Here is a 22,259-nt window from a genome sequence, read left to right on the forward strand (position 1 = left end):
ACTCTTTTTCCTTCGAGCCCTTCAACTTCGTCGGTCTCCCTGGACTGTACTGTAATAGGACATCATGTTTCCTCGCGCACTACCCCTGCTCCTGCTGTGTATCTCTGCAGGCTTGGCTGCGACTCTTATCCAGGCTTCAGTAGATGCGGCCTCAGTAGATTCGCCTGCTGGTGAAAGCCCAGATGTTAATCAGGAGAATCAGGCAGAGCATGTTTTAATGGCAGATGCCCCTGTTGAGGGAAAACCTGCACCGAGTGCCACAGAAGAATCTGAGGACGATGATGACTGGGGGTTCGGCTCTATCCGAGGAAGTTTACAGTCAGTCAATGGCTATTTTGACTCAATACTGGAGTTGATGGGAGGCCGTGATGGTGTATGTCAGTTCCGCTGCAGATATGGTAAGTGAAACTTATACTTTTACTTTTAAAGGGGACCTATGACGCAAAATCAACTTTTGGAAGCTGTTAGAACTGAACTGTGTGTAGGTATAGTGTGTCCACTGACATATTGGAGTGTTAAAAAGACAACAAGTCTCTTTTTAAAAAAATTCCTGACATTAAAATAGGCCTCAAATCCCAGTCATTTTGATGCCACAGCAACGTGATGAAGGACTGCAGTTTTCCACACCCACCAAATTGATTGACAGGTGCCAAGTCTCTGTAATAACATGTTTACACATGTCCACAGATCATTTTTTTGCAATGAAACTGGAAGATCTGTTTGAACTCTCTGTGATCAGCTGCACCTTAAAAATTAGTGTTATTAGTTTAAAACGTTTTTAAAACAGAACATGTTTGTAATAAAGAAAGTAAAATCACTGTGTAATTCTTAACCGCTATAATCACCGCAGCCGCATATGTGTGTGCTGCAAACGACATTAGTGTAACTCATCGTTTCAGAAAGGCTTGAATAAACTCCATAACAAATACATCAAATAAACATACTTGGCATTTTTGACCAATGAGCTGTATTTCAGCTTCATCCATGTCTGTCTGTATCACTGACTGCTGTTTATCTAACCTAAGGCATGATGAGAAGCAGACACAGATGAGAATGGTGGGCGGGGAGAACAAGCTCATTTGCATTTAAAGCCACAGGCTACAAAAACAGCCATACTGTGCTTACACTAAAATAATAATATTCTGCATTACTAATAAATGATCTGATGGGTATTTTGAGCTGAAACTTTACAGACACATTCTGGAGATACCAAAGGATTATCTTACATCTTGTAAAAGGGGTAACATAGGTACCCTTTCAAGTTAGACAGATATGTCATATGACAGATACAAGCCTTAATAGGTAGATTGAAATTCATTCATTCATTCATTCATTCATTTTCCTTCGGCTTAGTGCCTTTATTCATCTGGGGTCGAGAGCTGATGCTCTCCCAGCTGCAACCCAATACTGGGAAACATCCATAAACAATCATTCACACTCATAAACTAAGGCCAATTTAGTTTATTCAATTGACATATAGTGCATGTTTTTGGACTGTGGGGGAAACCAGAGCACCTGGAGGAAACCCACACCAACACGGGGAGAACATGCAAGCTCCACACAGAAATGCCAACTGGTCCAGTCAGGACTCAAACCAGCAACATTCTTGCTGTGAAGTGACAGTGCTAACCACTGAACCACCAAACAAACAGTTGAGATTACAACGTTTTCCCGTTTTATGTACAATGACATCACCGGTTGTAGGTTGAAGCTGCTCTGTGCACTGTTGACACAGTAGAAAGGTACAGTTTTCAGATTTTCTCTGGAAAAAGCAGAGCACCTGGAGGCGTGCCATGGGCCTTTTCTGAGAAAAGATGGATGCAGTACTACTAAAGTACTCAAGATTACTATGAGAATGGCAAAATGAGCATGATACCCCCACTTTTAAAACCAACAGAGACAAGCATCGCATTCCAGAATGAGTGTCTGCCTGAGGGGTGCTCTTGGCGGGGAATTCGAGGCTGAACACTGCTGACACAATGGAAGTCTCATCCATGAAATCATCTAAACACATTTTCGAATCACTAGCCTAAAATATAAACCACATAATCAAAATCTAAATGACAATATTCTCACCTTTAATGTATAAAAAAAAAAAAAATAGTAAAGTGGACGAACAGCCACAATATTTGTCAGTCTGTTATGTTTAGTCTCCCGCATGGCACTCTCTGTGGGTGGAGTAATACACACAGGTGAATATGTACACAGTTGAAAAAAAAAAAAAAAAAAAAAAAAATATATATATATATATATATATATATTTTTTTTTTTTTTTTTTTTTTTTAATGCCTGCACAATAACTTTTCTAATTAACCTGACTTGCCTAATTAACCTAGTTAAGTCTTTAAATATCACTTTAAGCTGAATATTAGTATCCTGAAAAATATCTAGTTAAATATTATTTACTGTCATCATGGCAAAGATAAAATAAATCAGTTGTAGAGATGAGTTATTAGAGCTATCATGTTCAAAAATGTGTTGAAAAAAAATCTGCTCTCCATTAAACAAAAATTGGAGAAAGAAATATACAGGGGGGCTAATAATCCAAAATATATCTTGCCAAAAGTTTTAGGACACCCCTCCTAATTCCATCACATGTGATCAAGTACCAATGCATGCAGTCTGCTTTTATACACATTTGCGAAACAATAATAATGAAGTTTAATCAAATCAAATAAAAAGTCATTAAAAGATTCTTTTAATAATACCATAACATATTCTATTTGTTTTTTTTTTTTTTGTATTTGTTTCAGGTAAAGCTCCTCAGCCTCGTCCTGGCTATCAGATGTCAGAACCTGATGGTTGTAGCACGTCCCTGCTTGGCTTCCAGGTACCGAATAGTGTATGTGTCCTTTTATCACTACTAACATTAGCCAGTGGCCAGGCTGCCACCATGAAGCTTTGGTAAGATCCATCCACATGCTTGACAATGAAATCAAGAGACTTTGACGTGTGCACTGTTAAGGGGAAGAATCCGTTCAAATTAACCTGCTTATGTGAAGTATTCTAAATAAAATAAGAAATAAATGGAGGATTATGATAGTATTATACAGTATGATGGAAAATATTGTGTCTTTTAACTGAATAACATGCTTCAGACCAGCTTTCAGTGTAATTAGTTACTATAATTCGCTGAAAAGTATGCATGAGTTTCTATAAAAATGGTGCCAATAAATTAACATTTTTGTGTTTTGGTCTTTTATTTAAAATGTTAGTGTTAAAATTAAAAAGACAAAGATCCTGTTTGTCTCAAAAAAATATGATTTAAACACTTTAATTTCTATTGTCTATGCCTTGAGATTTATGGGCATATGGGCATGTAACATTTAGCAGACTAATCAAATTACTTGCTGAGTAACTATATTAGAAAGTATTAGAAGTAATTTACTGTAAATACAATTTTAAGGATGTAATTAGTAATTAATTACTTTTAAGTAACTTGCAGGGCGAAATGTTGGCTCAGTGGTTAGCACTGTTGCCTCACAGCAAGAAAGTCGCTGGTTCAAGTGCCGACTGGGCCAGGTTGCCGTTTCTGCATGGAGTTCTGCATGTTCTCCACATGTTGGTGTGGGTTTCCTCTGGGTGCTCTGGTTTCCCCCACAGTCCAAACACATGTTCTATAGATGAACTGAATAAACTAAATTGGCTGTAGTGTATGAGTGTGTCTTTGAATGTGAGTGTATGGGTGTTTCCCAATACTGGGAAGGGCATCGGCTGTGTAAAACATGCTGGATAAGTTGGTGGTTCATTTCGCTGTGGTGACCCCTGATTAATAAAGGGACTAAGCTGAAGGAAAATTATTAAAAAGTAATTTGCATCAGACTCAGAATCAGTCAGACAATTGTTTTTATGATTTAATTCATAATAAGCTGCAATGTGGCACAGACTGTAAACCACTTAATTAAATGTCTGGCTTTGCAAGACAGCAAATTATTAAATATGTGGCTCCTAAAGCTGAGAGATTAGAAAGGACTTGTGAAGTGAACATCCAACATGTTCCAGACAGTGAAGTTTGGCATCTGACCAGAGGAAGACAAATGTGCCAATTACTTTCCTCACAAAGACTCACTGAACACCCTCTGTGAAGCTTTTTGCTCCTAAATAAATTAACTTTGAAGATAAGTGTCCACTCAATGAGTACTAAGCCATGTATGTCTTGTATTATAGTAGGCGGCAAATGAAACTTTGTCATGTTTCAACTTATGATGAGACTTAATAATATTATTGTTACATAACCAAGATTCTGACTAAATCAGTCAAGTCTTTTCACACCAAACATGATGCAGGGAAGTTAAAACACATAGGGCCTTATCATACACCCTGCACAATGAGGCGCAAGGTGCGACGCAAATGTTGTTTAATAGTTTCAGCTCGGTGCAAGAGTCGTTTTGACGTTTGCATCACACTGTTTAAATAGTAAATGCATTTGCGCTAATATGTTCGCCCATGGGCGAGGCAGTGGCGCAGTAGGTAGTGCTGTCACCTCACAGCAAGAAGGTCGCTGGGTCGCTGGTTCGAACCTCAGCTCAGTTGGTGTTTCTGTGTGGAGTTTGCATGTTCTCCCTGCCTTGGCGTGGGTTTCCTCCGGGTGGAAAAGACATGCGGTACAGGTGAATTGGGTAGGCTAAATCAGCGGTTCATTTCGCTGTGGCGACCCCGGAATAATAAAGGAACTAAGCCGACAAGAAAATGAATAAATGAATGTGCGCCCATTCTGGTCTAAAAAAAATAGTTGGAGCGTTGCTGTTTTGAGGAACTATAATAGACTGCAAAATAGACCAGAACAAAGCAGGTCTTAAGTCCAGCGCAGAGTGCACTATTTGTGCGCTTCGCTGACACATTGCTTAATACACACAGGATGTACAGCAATATGCAAATATCTTTACAAATGAAAAATAATTAAAGGATTAAAATATTTAAAAAATTATTATTATCTAGCCTACATATAAAAACCTCCGCCTCCATGCCTTCTTAATCTCAGGAGGCTTTTTCAGTTTATTAATAACAATTTGCATATGTATAATGTTATTATTATTAGCAGTATTATTTATTATATGCATATTTATATTTGTTTTATTAAAAACAAGCTTGCCCACCTGTCAGGCTTTAGACCATATGGCGCACAGCATGTGTATTTGGATATAACTCAGGTTTTAGAGCACACTTCGTTATTATTGTTCATTTATTAGTTTGCTGGAAATTAGAACTAAATTTAGAAATAGTTTTGAAACAAATCTTTGCACTTAACAAACTAAATTAATTATGTATAGGCTAATGGATGTCTATGCATCCAACACATTTCCCTATCCACGAGAGTGAAAGTGAAAGTCAAAAATGAGGAGGCTCATCTCTCATTCTCGCGCTGCAGATGCTCTGTTTAACTGTTTTCTCTCTAGTGAAGCGCTCGGTTTTTCCACTTACAAAGTTTGTCATGTAAATAGCAAATGCGCCATCGAGCGATGCAACTGAGATGAGACTCTGATTGATTTATTCTCAAATAAACCAATTAGCCGAACCCAATGCGCAACCATCTTCATACCCGCTCCTCAGTTCGCGCACCCCCAACCCCCTACCCTTAGCTTATCCAATTCACCTATATCGCATGTCTTCGGACTTGTGGGGGAAACCGGAGCCCCCAATGGAAACCCACACCAACACAGGGAGAACATGCAAACACAGAAATGTAAACTGATCCAACCGGGACTCGAACCAGCGAGCTTCTTGCTGTGAAGCGACAGTGCTAACCACTGAGCCACCACAGCACTTTACAGTGAAAATAATTTTCGCCCAGACTGCAGTTATTGCATTCAAAAACAACTCTTTCCATCAACACTATACAGCATAAAACCATAAAACACAGAAGCATTCACGTTCATATTTTGCCAGCATCCATACTTGCAGTTTATTCATTCATTAATTTTCTTGTCGGCTTAGTCCCTTTATTAATCCAGGGTCGCCACAGCAGAATGAACCGCCAACTTATCCAGAAAGTTTCTTTCCCACCCCTGGGAAACATCCACACACACACACTCATACTCATACACTACAGCCAATTTAGCCTACCCTATGTCTTTGGACTGTGGGGGAAACCGGAGCACCCACGCGAAGGCAGGGAGAACATGCAAACTCCACACAGAAACGCCAACTGAGCCGAGGTTCGAACCAGCGACCTTCTTACTGTGAGGCGACAGCACTACCTACTGCGCCACTGCCTGGCCCTACTTGCAGTTTAGTGTTTGAGTAATAGTCATAAGAGAGTGGCTTGACAAATCAAGGAAAGATAAGCAATAGTCCAGAAGACCAATTAGTGAGCAGTTGTGTTTAGCTGCACCTTTGATTTCAAAATTTAGCTTCATAGATGAATTGAAACTGATTTAAATTTTTTTTTAATGATTCTCTGGCATCCTCACTCCTCCAGCATCTTCAACAGACTCTGAACTGAAATGGAACATCAGTATTTCCAAAGAAAAATGGGATCTACAAGATTTTTAAATATAGCTCTGTTTTTGTGGGTCGAAGATAAAGGAGTAGTGTGGATGTCAGGCATATCTGTGACAATAATTCAGCAATTTTAAACGGTCACACATTTTTGTAAATGCCATTGCATTTCAAGCACCTACCAGCAGCTCAAGCTTCATGAACTTTTTGTGACTAACATGTTTTGTGTGTCTGCACTTTGTGCTTCCTTGTTTGTTAACAGTACTCTTTTCATATGCATATAAAGGTAACACTTTACAATAACAGTACATGACTTTACTTGTAAAGACTTTACTTGGAGGGGCACACTATCATGAACTCATTCTTAACTACTCATGAACTATTTAAACTGTTCATTTTGATGTAGAATAAACACTTTTCTATCAATTCTCAATGTAAACACGCACTAGACAGACGTGCATAACTGTTCGTTTTAACACAGGAGTTGACGAATATAATTAGGAGTGACTTAATGATAATAGTGTGCCCCTCCAAGTAAAGTCATGACAAAGATACATCAACATGTTATGAGTTCATGGTAGATACAATCAGCTCAAACGAAAGTGTTAATTCATATATTAATTAACAAGCATGTACTGACAAATAAATAAGGCAGTCGTTATTCACAGATGAACTCATGTGTCTTATGTGGTAGTTAAAGTTGGTTATTAATTACTGCATGCCTTAACTCATCATCAGATCATAATAAAGTAACATTTAATTCACATATTAGTACATCATTATTCATGTAATGTTATTTTAAAGTGTTACCCACATATGAATGCATGATCTTGTTATGCACGTGGATTGTATTTTGGTAAATTGGTTTATTCTAACTAGTGTGAAAGTGTTATATTGCTTTATTTATCTTGTAAAATGCGTCTTTACTCCACAGTTTGATATGGGTGTCCCAGCCATGACCAAATGTTGCAACCAGTTAGATATTTGCTACGAAACCTGTGGATCCAACAAGTACCGCTGTGACACCAAATTCCGCTGGTGCCTCCACAGCATCTGCGGTGACCTGAAGAAGAGTCTGGGCCTTATGTCCAAAGTTGAAGGTGCGGAAATATTCACACACTGATGAATGCCGGTCTAACTTAAAGATTTTGTCTTGTTTATTTTTGTTCAAATATCTAAAAATTCTTAATTCATTTTCTAGACATGTATAAAATATTGGGTAACACTTTACTTGCAGGGGTGTTTATAAGACACCTTTATATTTATGACATGACACATGCCAGGACTGTGAATGAGATTTTATGCATGCTTATAACAACTGTCCTTAAGTGTCATTCGCTTAGTTAAGACATTTTAAATGCAAAGATGCCATTGTTTGGTATTACAACTTGAAAAAACAACAACCTGTTTGTTGTGACAACCTGACATTACAAGACAACAAAACTTGTCATAAATCTGTCATAAACATGATTGTCATGAAGCCATTATAAATATGTTATAAATTTTATAACAGCGTCATACCTAATATTTTAATCTCAACTACAATGGTAAAAGCTGAATTTGTCATTAACATGTCATTAAATATTAATGACAGTGTTCATTATTTGATAGAAGAATGATACTTTTAAAGAGACTTTTTAATGACAAATAGTTTTATTACACTGAAAAAGGGATCAGAAAAACATTCATGGCACAATTATAATGCCCCATTACAATCATGTCTTGTTAATGTCAAGTTGTCATGACAATGAAAATAAACAGGTTATGATGCATTTCTTCATGTCAAGTTCTAATATATATATATTTGCATTTGAAATGTCATAACTGAGCGATTGACACTAACTAACAGTTGTCATAACCACGCATAAAATCTCCGTCACATTCATAACGTGTCATGGCATAATTATTAAGGTCTTATGAACACACCATTCAAATAAATTGTTACCAAATATTTTACTTACACCACTGACTAGTTTAGCTTGGTTTAAGGAATAATTATCCTAATTTTGATTTATTATTTCTGGAAACAAAAGAGTATTTTTACTGTTTAATATTAAATACTTTCCTAGAAAATGCTTCTGGATTTAAATATTTTAAATATTTGGGCTAGTTAAAAGACAAAAAGACCAAGTAAGATAAAAAAAGTGCACTAATACAATAACTACTGAGCTGAAAGGGGGAAAAGGCAGTTCTTTATTTTAGCTACACTCTATAAATACTGGGTTGTCATTACTCAAAGTTAATGATGTCAAATATGGACAAAACCAAAGTTGGAATACATTTTTTTCTATTCAAACTTTCATACTTTTCACACTTGACCCAACTTTGGGTTGTGAAAAGCCATCATATTTAGAGTCTATAAAGACAGAAGACAATTATATAAAACACATTAAGAATCTTAGTCAAAAAAGCAGAAGTAAAATGTTTGTATTGAAACAGAGCCATTGTCTAATATTTAAAAAATCAAATCCAACTTAGGCTCACTGAGAAATAATGCTCTGCGATACATTGTTGAAAACCGAGAAATATGTGTTTGAGGGTACATATGGCTGCATTTTGTGAGTAAAGCAAACGCTATGGATCGGTACTTACCTCCGTATGGACGGCTTTTTTAAAAAAAAAAGCTGTTGGGTTGGCCCTTTCTCTTCTAGTTTGCTTTTGAAAACACTATTGGTTGGGTTTAGGGAAGGGGATATGTGGGTCAGTCGATATCAAGATGATTTGTTATGTGCGATAAGCCAACCGACTTCTCTCATGGATGCTTGCAAGATGGATGTACGCAGAATTGTACACAGCGTCTTCAGGTTAATTTACGAGAAATGTAAAACATGCCCAAGTAACTATATTTACGATCGTCAAAAATATGCACAGGGGCCTCCAGTGGATTTGTGAAAGCAAAAACTGCAAGAAGATGTAGCCCCTGGTACATATTTCTGGGTTCTCAAAAATGTAGCCCTGGGTACATACAATTGAAGTCAGAACTATTAGCTCTCCTTACTTATTAGCCCCCTGTTTATTTTCCCCAATTTCTGTTTAACAGAGAGATTTTTTTTCAGCACATTTCAAAACATAATAGTTTTAATAACATATTTCTAATAACTGATTTGTTTTATCTTTGCCGTGATGATAGTACATAATAAGTTATTGTATAACAGTGTTTTGTCTAATAATTTAGACTTCAACTGTCTCCCCAATGAGCTTGGGTTGCTTAAAACAAGGGAAAGCAAACCAAATCAGTTCTGATATGTAAAAAAAAGGGATTGACATTTGTAATAACAAACTGGATGATCTCTGATAACTTTTCCTATTCTTTCCCCTGCACAGCATGTGAGACCTTTGCAGACACCATGTACAACACTGTGTGGACTTTGGGCTGCAGACCCTTCATGAACGGCCAAAGGGCGTCCTGCTATTGCGAAGGAGAAGAGAAGGATGAGCTCTGAAGACCAACAAAATCACAAAACACACCACCTTCAGCACATATAAACACTTCATAGCTTTAAACTATACCACACAAGGCACGAGTCACATTCAAACAAGTCACATTTCACTACAAACATTGAGTAGAAACTATTGATCGACATTAATTTGAAGTGAAATGTGACCTTCACACGTTGTGGAGATTCATCCACTAACCCTTGAACTGGTGCTATTGGATTTTGTCAGACAAGAAAAAGTTTATATGGTATATGGGTGTCATTATCGCATATGTATTGTGTGTGTGTGTGTGTGTGTGTGTGTGTGTGTGTGTGTGTGTGTGTGTGTGTGATTGTGTATAGGTTTCACACACAGAAATCTGATATATGGCAATATATGCAAATTTCATATATAACATACAAGTTTATATTTGAATTTCACATATAGTAAAATCGGTGACTCACTCCACTGTGGCAACCTCTAAAATAAAGACTAAGCTGAAGGGAAATGAAAATATATAGAAAAACAGATGCCCGTTTATGTGTATATTTTAAGTTTCAACCATTTTAATTACAGATGTGTACATTGCATATGCGTGTGTGTCATTTATGAACACAAAATGATTGCTAATATATTGTAACCTATACGGTGTGTACATATTTGCAATTATAATGGTTGACAAACTATATATGTAAACAGCCATTTTTGCTATATACACTTGTATGTCATATAATTCATTTGCATACTTGTATGTCATATAATTCGTTTCCATATGTCAGATTTCTATATGGGTTGTTATATGGGAAGACAACATTCAACTTCTTATGACCATATATGAAGCCATTAAGATGTAGAGACTTCACACAAGTATTGGTACCGAACTAGTATTTAATACATTAAGGAACTTTTGTTTGGTGATGATCTAAATATCATGGTAATATTTATGTAATATTACTGCATTACTATTATTTTCTTCAAATGTAATTAAATGTAGAATCGGTGCTCAGCAAAAACACGCAGGAATGTTTTTCATTGTGAGTAAAGACTGAACGAAAAAGACTCGGCTGTAACATCACTTTATTTCGCCCAGTAAAAGTCTGCTAATCATATATGCAAATGAGCCATTCAAGCTTTTTTATTTATTCTGTGCTTCCATGCTTGTTAATTGTACACATTACAGTACTACAAATGAATGCAGATGAAAATGCATTTTTCTTTTCAGTTTAGGTGAGAATAATATGACAGAGTAGGATTAGAAGCAGTGGAGATGGGATAGGCTTCAACAGAGCCTCCTCTTATCAATTCATGTATGATTATTACTGACTAAACCGTAAAATATCTATAAATTAGTGGATTTCCATATTTTGTGATTCATGTTTTTATTTATCCTTTTGAGTTGCATTATGGGATGTATGGGTTCTTTCTTCCAACAACGTTTAGCCTTGAAAAGTTTGGTAAAAGTGACTTTATAAACATTAATAATAGTTTAAAGTGCTATATTGTCTGGGTTGGTGTTGTATATTACGCTACATACACCTTGTAATAAACTGCCAGCCCATTTTCTGTTCTTTTACAGACTTATTTCTCTATATATTAATTCTTTTACATTACCAGTGGTCCCCAACCCCTGGGTCATGGTACAGGGCAACACAAGCAATCATAAATCACTTCTGTTTTATTTATCATCTGAGTCTAAACGATCTTTTATTTTGAAAAATGTTTTATTTTGAAAAATTATCGTATTCTCTCAATTGCATCTCGGTCACTTGAGCGCCAAAATTTAACCCACAAGCTAGCAAAAAGAGTAAGAAACAGACATCTTTGGAAATTTCCTTTTGTGAACAGGAAAAGGCCCAGCGAAGGAGCCACGAACTGCCAAGGAATGGATCCACCACCCATTTGTCAACAAATCAGGTGAATTCAGCATGTCTGTGCAAGAAAAAGATCAACTGCTGGAGATCGCAAATAATGGCGGCTGTGTTCACAAATTGTGTCTTTTTCACATGCAAGTTCATTATCGCACAAGTGCCGCAACTCGCTCACGTATTCCAGGCGCACCTAGTTGAAAACATCCCAGCTTTTCAGAATGCTGTGAGCGCACCGGGAGTCACTTGGCAAGAACTGGCCGATCAGTCACATACTTTGTATGGAATAGTTCATTCTTTGTGTTTCGGTAGACTAAGGCCCAATCCCAATTCTACCACTCAGCCCTTCCCCTTACCCCTCGTTTTGCACATTCACGTTAAGGGGTAGGGATGTCTAAATTCTCTTTAGCTTGAAGGCGTAGGGCTAAGGGGAAGGGGTGAATAACCCTTCGGACAAAGATTTTTTAGGACCACACTCGAAACCAAGGGGTAAGAAAATTTCCCAGAGTACACCAGCCACAAAGGCAGAATTGCTGAACCCGGAAGTAAGGATATCCACAAATTAGTATTTTTTGTAATTATTATGAATTCTTACTACAAACAAGCACGTGTTTTAATATATTTATAACCCAGTCCATGTTTTACCGTCATGCTTAAAAAAAAAAAACACGCTAAAATAAAAACCACTAAATTTCACGATCTATAATCCATAATAACAACTCCTGTACAGCAGTTCCACAACATTCTGCAACTCGATGACACTCAAACACCCTGTCAGAAATGTCTAGTGTCTGGGAATGAGCTTTTTACAGTGTCTGCTATAATAGTAATGTTGTTTTTGGTGTGTTTACATAGATGAATATGGCCACTGTGTAAATGCGCAGTATAGCTACGATTTTATTGCCACATTAGATCGTTATGATAACATAATATATGGCTTCAGTGATTTCATGAAGATAAATACCAAAAATCTCATATGCAGCAAGAGATCTTGAAGACATATGATGAAGTGTGCAGGTGCTGTAGTGCTTATCCCAGTTCTTAGGGGTAAATTTTGAAGCCCTTCCCCTTCACACTTAGTTTAACGGGCCAAGGGGAATGGCTAGGGGTACAAAAATAGAATAAGGAATGGGCCTATATACCTTCGACACACAGAACACAGAACAATTTAATTTTTTCCAGAGATAAAAATTTGTATTAGAGTTACAGCAATGTTGGGTCAGCTTGTCATCCTCTGAGAAATAGGTACAGTAGATAGTCCCCTAGCAATATACGTAGACCTCCCCCGCTTAAAATTGTTATGTGTTGACTGGCTCGCAGTGATAAAAAGGTTAGGCACCACTGCATTATATTATTTCAAATGACTAAAATGTTAATAAAAGTCACTTTGTTAAACTGTAGAGTTTAATTTTCAACATCAAAAGTCCACAGAGCAGAGATCAACAGCCCATAATGCAATTCCCAACTGTACATGAATGGAAAACAAAATACGGAAACTGTTAATTAACTTATTTGTTTTCCAGTGCAGACTGTGATTGAGTGTTGAAATACGTTAGGTTAGTCTGTAGATGGCGCTGTTTACTTTATGCTGGCTCATGGATCTGGCAGTATGTGAATCGGCCCACTGGACAGTATGTTTTGCTCTTGGTGCTGATCAGTCCAGACATCTCTTCTCAAACGCTTTCGGCAGCCCTGTGTACAGCGAGACTCCCCTTGTGTCTGCCCACACACGAGCACACGGCAATGCAGAAACACTTCCTAACACAGCACGGACAAATTCAGTCAACGACTCGCTCATTTTCATATGCATTTATCACAACTGGCTCATTAGCGCGCACGCACACACACACACGCACGCACGCACACACACACACACACACACACACACACACACACACACACAAAAGCACAAGCTGAATTGTCCCAGCATGCACCTGTTCCCTACTCACTCTGTTGTCCTTGCCGATGAACTTGAAGACTGGGACCTGGTAGTGTTTGGAGAGCTCGTCTTTAGCCGAAAGCTGACGCACCGTTTCATCAGAAATGCACCTGGCAAATGTAAGGCCATTAAAGCACAATGGTGACTTTGTATCATCACATGTAGCCCCAGTCATATAGCGCAGTGTTTCGCAACCCTGTTTCTGGAGGGACACCAACAGTGCATATTTTGGATGTCTCCCCTATCTGACCTATTGGGCCCTATCATACACCTGGCGCAATGTGGCGCAAGACACGGGGCAATAGTATTTTGCTAGTTTCAGCTTGGCGCAAGAGTCGTTTTGAGGCGTTGCGCTACGCTGTTAAAATAACAAATGCATTAGCGCTCATTTTTGCGCCCATAGGCGTTCTGCTCTAAAAAGAAAGGCGTTCTGAGGCGGACCGCTGGCGCGTTGCTATTTTGAGAAACTTTAATAGATTTTTCATTAGACCAAAACTAACCCCAGACTAAACTCCAGCGCAGAGTTGCGCCTCGCTTACACACTGCTTAATACACACAAGAGAGCAATAGGCAAATATCTTTACATATGAAAAATGTAAATATTAAGAATATATATAGGATATATTAAGAATAGATATAGGATATAAATATAAAGGATTAAAATATTACAAAACATATTATTTTCTTGCCTACATAAATATGAAAAATCACTGCTTTTATGTCTTCTTCATCTCGGGAGGCTTTTTCAGTTCATTCATAACAATTTGCTTTTGTATAATGTTATTATTATTAGCAGTATTATTTATTATATCCATATTTATATTTGTTTTATTAAAAACAAGCTTAGATTTGCCCACCTGTCAGGTTTTAGACCATATGGAGCACAGCATGTGTTTTAGGATATAACTCAGGTTTTTGTGCACATTTTGTTATTATTGTTCATTTATTGGTTTGCTGGAAATTAAAACTGAATTTAGAAATAGTTTTGAAACGAATATTTGCGCTTAACAAACAAAAGTATTTATTTATAGACTAATTGATGTCTGTGCGTAAAGGTTTCCCTATCCAAGAGCAAAAGTGAAAGTAGATCCATTATCTCTCATTCTCATGCAGTAGATGCTCTGTTTAACAGTTTTCTATCAACTGTTAACTGTTTGCTAGTGAAATGCTCAGTTTTTCCACTTAGACTTACGTCCTGTAAATAGCGAATGCGCTCTTGGCGCGACGCAGCTGGCTCTTAAAGGGAAGGGGAGATGAGACTCTGATTGGTTTATTCTCTTTAGACTATGCGTCACGGCGCAAAGCACATTTCCCGTCCTTAAATTAGCAAAAATGCGTTCTGACACGCCCTGAAAGCGTTTGCGCCCTGCGTTTTGCGCTCTGCACATGGACCGTCAAAATAAAGCCCATTAACTTCAGGTGTTGGAGACTCTGATGAGTTGATTCAGGTGTTTAATTAGGAAAATGTGTACTGTTAGTGTTCCTTCAGGAAAAGGGTTGAGAAACACTGATATAGCATACAGCATGGTATTGTAAGTGTACAGAATAATATAATATTAAAATTGAATTCTTTTGAATATCTTACCCGTCTTTGATGAGATAATACTTTAAGGCCTGGTCAGCCTTGGGACCAGGTGTGGCAAAACAGTTTTCTACAAAAGCAGTAAGGCCATCTACCCGCTCCCGAGGCTCAACACCAAAGTACAGCACGTCGCGTAACTTCAGCTGTGGAGGTTGGTTGTAGGGTTCGGAAAATTCAGCGCTCTTAAACAGCTCCAAACTGAAGGGGAATATTCCTTCGCTGTGGCCCGCTAACTCCAGCGCTGTGTTGCGCAGACTTGGCAGGTAGCCGTCCGACACCTCATACTGCCGTGGAAATTCACACGTAATTGGCAGTAAAAGTTTGCTCGTGCGCACAATCAAATCCCCATTGCTGCTGGGACTTGACCGTGGTAAACCTGTCACCAAGTTGGTGCCAATGATTTTGTCGTCACTGACCTGGAACAGAGGAAGGGAGAGGATTATCCGCTTTTTCAAATTTGCAAAAAAAAAAAAAAAAATCCATAATTTTTTCTGTAAAAAAATACGTAAAATGACAGCCGTTAAATTACAGAAATTTACTGTAAAATAACAGAGGTTGAATTACAGAAATTTACCAGAAATTTAAATTGAAAGAAATTTATGTAATTTAGAATAAACAAAATAAATAAACCGTAAAATTACAGATTTTTTCACATTGTAGTTTAATGTGACAGTAAAGAAACGTGATGTAAAAATTGTAGTTTACCTAATGGATAAACACATGGATCCTAAAGAGTTAGACTGACTGACTGACTGACTGACTGACTGACTGACTGACTGACTGACTGACTGACTGACTGACTGACTGGCAAAACAGTTTTCTACAAAAGCAGTAAGGCCATCTACCCGCTCCCGAGGCTCAACACCAAAGTACAGCACGTCGCGTAACTTCAGCTGTGGAGGTTGGTTGTAGGGTTCGGAAAATTCAGCGCTCTTAAACAGCTCCAAACTGAAGGGGAATATACCGACCGACCGACCGACCGACCGACCGACCGACCGACCGACCGACCGACCGACCGACCGACCGACCGACCGACCGACCGACCGACCGACCGACCGACCGACCGACCGACCGACCGACCGACCGACCGACCGACCGACCGACCGACCGACCGACCGACGACCGATCGATTGATTGATCGATTGATTGATTTGTTGATTGATTTGTTGATTGGTTGGTTGGTTGGTTGGTTGGTTAACCGATTGATGTGACAGTGAAGGGCCACTGAGGTAACATTATGCAAAAATTGATTGATTGATTGATTGATTGATTAAACTATTGATTGATTGATTTGTCTTATTTATTTAAGTCTGACTCTTTTCACCTTTTTTCTGTAAGTATTACAGCTGAAAAAGCCACTGCCATACCAAAAACGGACATTTTAACAGAAATGTAGTAATCTGCATGTACTGGAAGTTGCTGAGACTTTTGTTTCAATATGTTGATGTACTTCCAATTCCAACTGAAACAGAACATTAAGTAGCGGGTGGGGCTTTCATTTTGCATATTATTCCCTAATAGCAAACTAATGGTAAAAGGGAAATATTTAAGAATATTGTTGTTGAAACTGACAGCCACAGAGAAGGACCGCCACTCCAAATGCAGACGCAAATGATCAGGGTTTGATTGAGGATTACCAAACCTTTTTTTTTTTTCATTTAAGTTGAACTTGCATGGATTAATTGTTCACTTAATTAAATAACAATATGAGCTAACAAAATAAACATTGTAAATTTTGATTTCATACAGACATTAAGAATGTTCCATACATGTGGCAAAATAAAAATAAAAATAATTTTAGAATTTTATTTGGATTAGCATGAATCTTAATTCTCAGTAAGATCTACGTCAGTCTAGATTTTATGTTAACTGTACATGCAGGATGAAAAATATTTTAATAGATTAATATATATATATATATATAATTTACCTGGATCACAGTGCCGCAAGTCTTCAGACTGAAGTGGATATTAATGTGAGTCCCGTTGGAAATGCCACGGCAGGAAGTGTTCGAGAGAAAAAGTTCAAGTCCTCCCACCAGGTCTTTGGGAACCGAGACTTCTATGGAACTAGGATCACACTGCACAGGGACTATAAACAAACCCAATGTCAAAGTGAAGTCTACAGACCCTGACAGAAAGAGAGGAAAAAGCTGGAAGAATTGGTTTAGCTCACCCTGACAGGTCCGTTTGTCATCCCCCAACATCAGTCCCCAAGGACAGTGACAGTAATAGGAGTCTTCATCTGATGAGCATCCATGGCTACAGCCTCCATTAACATTGTCACAACCTGCGGTCTCTACACAAAACCCACCAAAAACATAGACACAAATAAATTCTGCCCATATACTATAGAGTATCGTGGTAACACTTTACAATAAGATTTTATTAGTTAATGTTAGTTAATGCAGTGTTTCCCAACCCTGTTCCTAGAGGCACACCAACAGTACATATTTTGGATGTCTTATTCATTTCAGGTTTTAAAGTCTCTTCTAATGTTCTGATGAGTTGAGCCCAGGTGTGTGTGAAATAGGTTGAAAATGTGTACTGTTGGTGTGCCTTCAGAAACAAGTTTGGGAACTAAGTTGATGTATTTACTAACATGATCAAACAATGAACAATATGTTTATTACAGAATGTGTTAATGCTTGTTAATGTTAGTTAATACAAATACAGTCGTTCATTGTTTGTTCAAGTTAACTATGTGAATTAACTAATGTTAACAAGCATGAATTTGGATTTTAGTAATGCACTAGTGGCCTGTTTCCACTGAGTGGTACGGTTTGGTATGCTTTTATAGCTATTTCCACTGTCAAAGGGTACCGAAATGTGAACTGCACCATACCACTTGCTAAGGGTACCTAGCACTGCAAAAGGGTACCAAATGATGGAGCTAGACCCACAGCTGAACGCTATTGGTTTACAGAGGAATGACAACAAAGAAACCGCTATTTTACAGTTGCACTCAAATTAAACTTTTTTGAAATAACATTTTTTTTTAATTTATCGCCCCTATTTAAATGTGATTTAAATTAGTCTATAAAAAGTATATTTATGTAATTTTCTGGTAATGATCACGCTCTCAAAGTCAAAGTCAAAGTCAAAGTCAGCTTTATTGTCAATTCAGCCACATACATATAGACATATAGAGAATCGAAATTGCATTACTTTCAGACCCAAGGTGCTTAACATTAATATAAAAAATATATATAAAAAATAGTAGAGTTTAAGAAAAAGAAAATTTACAGTATATACATTGTACATAAAATGTGATCTAAAAAATATACATGGGTAATAAAATTGTAAACAATACAGTGACATTAAGGGCATATAGCAAATGAGTGCATCTGCTCGAGCTTATTGTTAACTTTTTTGTTACACTGTTAAATTGCTGAAATTGTTCAATATTAATCACTTAAGCTTATTAATATGAAGAAAAACGAGTTTCTTAAAGCTTATGATAATTTTTCTCTTAATGATTGAGGATTTGTAAAGTATTTTTATTTTTTTGTTATTGTATTTTCTTTACAATGCAGTGATGGTATTTTTTTTTATTAATAAAATTTTTAAATACACAGCCGAGACATTACATCGTAATACTATATGCATACAATAACAAACCATGGTTGACCCAAGCTCAGACTTTTCCTTGATGTACAGCCACAAAACCAAGAAGAACAAAATCTGCCGTGTCCTGTATTTGTTTTACAAGGCCGTCTAAAAGTGCAAGCGGTTTTACTTTCTTCAGGGAGTTCGCAATCCCTCACAGCGCGTTTGCAGTTAAAATAACAAACTCCTTGAGCGGAAGATAATAACGTGCACGTTATTATTGAAAAGCTTTTGACATCCGATCCTTTCAGAAACAAACGCAAAAGTGATGCGCAAAAAAAAAATTATTCTTTCAGCAACCTAAAACATGAAAAAACTACCATGTTTAACTATTATCATCACCTTTTGGTCTATTATGAACTCAGAATGACGGAATTGCTTTCTAACAGAGGTCACATGTGCTGCTAAAGATTACAAATGCAGATGAGAGGTTTGCACTGACTGTGGGCTATATGTTGCGTGTTGTTTTTGAACCCAAATAAGGACTAAATGTATGCTGTGTGTAGTTTTTCTGTAATTGGTAACAAATCGGAGATTGTAAGTGTATGTATGGGTTCATATATGTTGCATTTATTAATTTATTTCATATAGTCGCAGACATTACAGTAAGCTATTTCGCACTTTTGCATCATTGATCTGCAGTAATATTCAACTCATGTTCATAGAAAGGTTAGTAATGAACATTTATACACAAGTATTGATGTGTATGAAGCATCTGTTTTTTGAGAAGTGCTTCTCATATGATATGTGAACAACCCGTACAGCTTTACTGTGGACATTTTCTCAAGCCAGAATGACGTCGACTGAAACTTTCTGTCGTACACCACGGCCACCAAAGGGTACCCTTGGTTGCCTTTAGGCAGTGGAAATGCAAGCCTGATAAAAGTGACCCAAACTGACCCATACTGTACCATACTGTCAGTGGAAACAGGCCATAGTAAATGTTGAACTGATTATTATATGCTGTCCCAGTATTGTTCATAATTAGTTAATGTTAGTAAATACATGAACTAATGAAACCTTATAGTAAAGTGTGACCGGTATCTTCTTGTTTTACTGTGCATCTTACCTTTACAGCTCTTCCCATCTACGTCCAGCACTTTACCAGGTCCACATTCACATCGCCGAGAGCCCTTGGTGTTTATGCATAGCTCTGCGCATCCTCCATTCCCTTTCTCACACTCATTCACATCTTAAAGATTAAACAGAAGCAGGCAAGTAAACCTGGGGTACATACAGATTAAGCTTTGGCTCTGCTCTAAAATCTATAGTGAGCTGCCTTGGTGTTTACTTCAGCAGTCTCCTTCGGGTATCCACCTAAATTTATGCAAAAATCTCTTTTATAAGGGGTTAAAACACAGTTGTGTGGCAACAGTGTGTGAATATAACCAACTTCTAATAGTAAAAATGAATTAATGTTATTGTTTTAAATCAAACTTGATCAAAAGAAACACAGAAACACTTTGATTTTCATTCTTGCTTTGTACGTGTCATCAGAGGGGGAAAGCCCCGCCTACTAGTCATAATCTCTCCCTCATTAGCATACAAAAGTCTTGTTTTTGAATTCGCCACTATGCTGACCCACAGGCAGTTGAAGCTCCGCCCTGTTTAACAAAAAGCACAATCTCATTTGAATTTAAAGCGACAGTCACCAAAACGGCACATTTTGAATCAAGCCTAGAAGGAGGCAGTTTCAAAGCGTTATAAAACATTACTTGTGTGGTACTTTGAGCTGAAACTTCACATACACACTCTAGGGACTTCAGAATCTTATTTTACACCTTGTAAAAGGGGCATGATAGGTGCCCTTAAAATAGACCATCATGCATGTGAAAGGGTTCAGTAGATCCAAGTGTATTGCTGCTTTGGTAAATACCTCTGGCTTTATCCAAGCTACTATCGAAACCGAAGCCTTCTCTTCAGGTATTCAACAAAGCCAGTAATTTATGTTCTGCTTGGAGCTGAATTGAAAGCGATTAGTTAAGTTTCTCCTGAAGGGTAAAAAGGTTATGAAATGGTTACGGGAAAGACTGAAAGACAGAGTGAAAAGATCGATGAGGGGATAGGGGACTTAACGTTCTTAATTACACCCAACCCAGTGACTGAACACATTCAATTACATATAATTGTTTTTACTCATTCCATTTACTTCTTATTGTCCTGCTGTGTCTTTGCCACTTTCGATACAGCATTTAAAGTCAGCGCCGATTTTTATGTGTTGTGTTTTTACTGCTAATAAAGTGACTGTATACTACATTTTCTCTTTACATATACTGTACATATTAACACCATTTCAACTGGGACAGAACACATAGGTTACTTAGTCTTAACATGGCATACACTATTTCTAAAAGAGGGTAATATTACAAACTACTACAGTGTCAATATCCTACATAGTATAGATCCAAACCACCAACTTGGAGGATTCTAGTAATTTTAAATACCTTGATTAGTTGGGTCAGATATGTTTTCCACACTTTTTGGAAATATGCTAGTTTTACAAGTTCACTACACTCTCAGAAATAAAGGTACAAGAGCTGTGACTGGGGTGGTACCTTTTTGAAAGGTACATATTTGTACTTAAAGGATATATATTGGTACCTCAAAGGTATATATTAGTACCAAAAAAAGGTATTTGGTACTAATATGTAGCCGTGAGGTACTATTAAGGACCCATTAAGTACAAATATGTACCTTTCAAAAAGGTACCACCCCAGTGACAGCTCTTGCACCTTTATTTCTGAGAGTGTAGTGAACAGTTTCTGAATCCATTCAGATCATCTCCGGTTTAGGTGGGAGAACTATTAGCTTAGCTTAGCATAATTCATTGAATCGGATTAGACCATTAGCATTTCGCCTATTCCAAAATTCCAAAAAGAGATTCTATAATTTAAAGTTTGACTCTGCTGTTGTGTACTGAGACTGACGGAATATAAAAGATTGCTGTTTTCTAGACCTATATGGTTTGGAACATACAGCGGATACCCTTCCACCCATAACCCAGTACTAAGAAACACTCCTACACTCTCAAATTCACACACACACACACTCAAACACTATGGCCAATTTTGTTTACCCAATTTACCTATAGCGCATGTGTTTGGACTGTGGGAGAAATCGGAGCACCCAGAGGAAACCCACGCCAACACAGGGAGAACATGCAAACCCCACACAGAAAACTTCAACTGGGACTTGAACCAGTGACCTTCTTGCTGTGAGGTGACAGTGCTAACCACTGAGTCACCATGCCAAAAGATATGAGTTTCATATCTATAATACTTATGAATATAAGTTATGTTCTTTCTAAAAAGTAACCTTAGCAACAGTACCAGATGGGATCCAAAAAAAAAAAAGAAACACAAACCTTCTGGAAGACAAACTTCATCAGACTGTGTCCTGAAATTTCCCTA

The 22,259-nt window shown here is 37.6% G+C and overlaps 2 protein-coding genes across 5 annotated transcripts in view; one reads left to right on the forward strand and one right to left on the reverse strand.

Moving 5' to 3' along the window:
• pla2g12b (phospholipase A2, group XIIB) lies at window positions 1-11,217 on the forward strand. Of its 3 annotated transcripts, NM_213430.1 has the most exon segments (5): window positions 4-398; window positions 2,754-2,830; window positions 7,373-7,538; window positions 9,763-10,152; window positions 10,193-10,912. In NM_213430.1, coding segments are annotated over 4 exon segments (696 nt in total). In that variant the 5' UTR covers window positions 4-64; the 3' UTR covers window positions 9,882-10,152; window positions 10,193-10,912.
• The window catches only part of oit3 (oncoprotein induced transcript 3), a 17,133-nt gene continuing 5,789 nt past the window's right edge, over window positions 10,916-22,259 (reverse strand). Inside the window, exons 4-10 of one of the 2 annotated variants that reach the window (XR_012389099.1) lie at window positions 19,919-20,041; window positions 17,417-17,539; window positions 17,172-17,332; window positions 15,245-15,657; window positions 13,670-13,769; window positions 12,167-13,478; window positions 10,916-12,065 (exon numbers count right to left, since the gene is read on the reverse strand). Coding sequence is in view for 1 of the 2 variants with exons in the window: in XM_003199689.7 (XP_003199737.3) it covers window positions 13,314-13,478; window positions 13,670-13,769; window positions 15,245-15,657; window positions 17,172-17,332; window positions 17,417-17,539; window positions 19,919-20,041 (1,085 nt within the window). In the remaining variant the exon portion in view is untranslated. Of the gene's footprint in view, window positions 13,479-13,669; window positions 13,770-15,244; window positions 15,658-17,171; window positions 17,333-17,416; window positions 17,540-19,918; window positions 20,042-22,259 lie in introns of both variants that reach the window. The other variant, XM_003199689.7, reaches the window with a different exon arrangement.

This window comes from Danio rerio, chromosome 13, assembly GCF_049306965.1.
Source record: "Danio rerio strain Tuebingen ecotype United States chromosome 13, GRCz12tu, whole genome shotgun sequence".
NCBI lineage: Eukaryota > Metazoa > Chordata > Actinopteri > Cypriniformes > Danionidae > Danio > Danio rerio.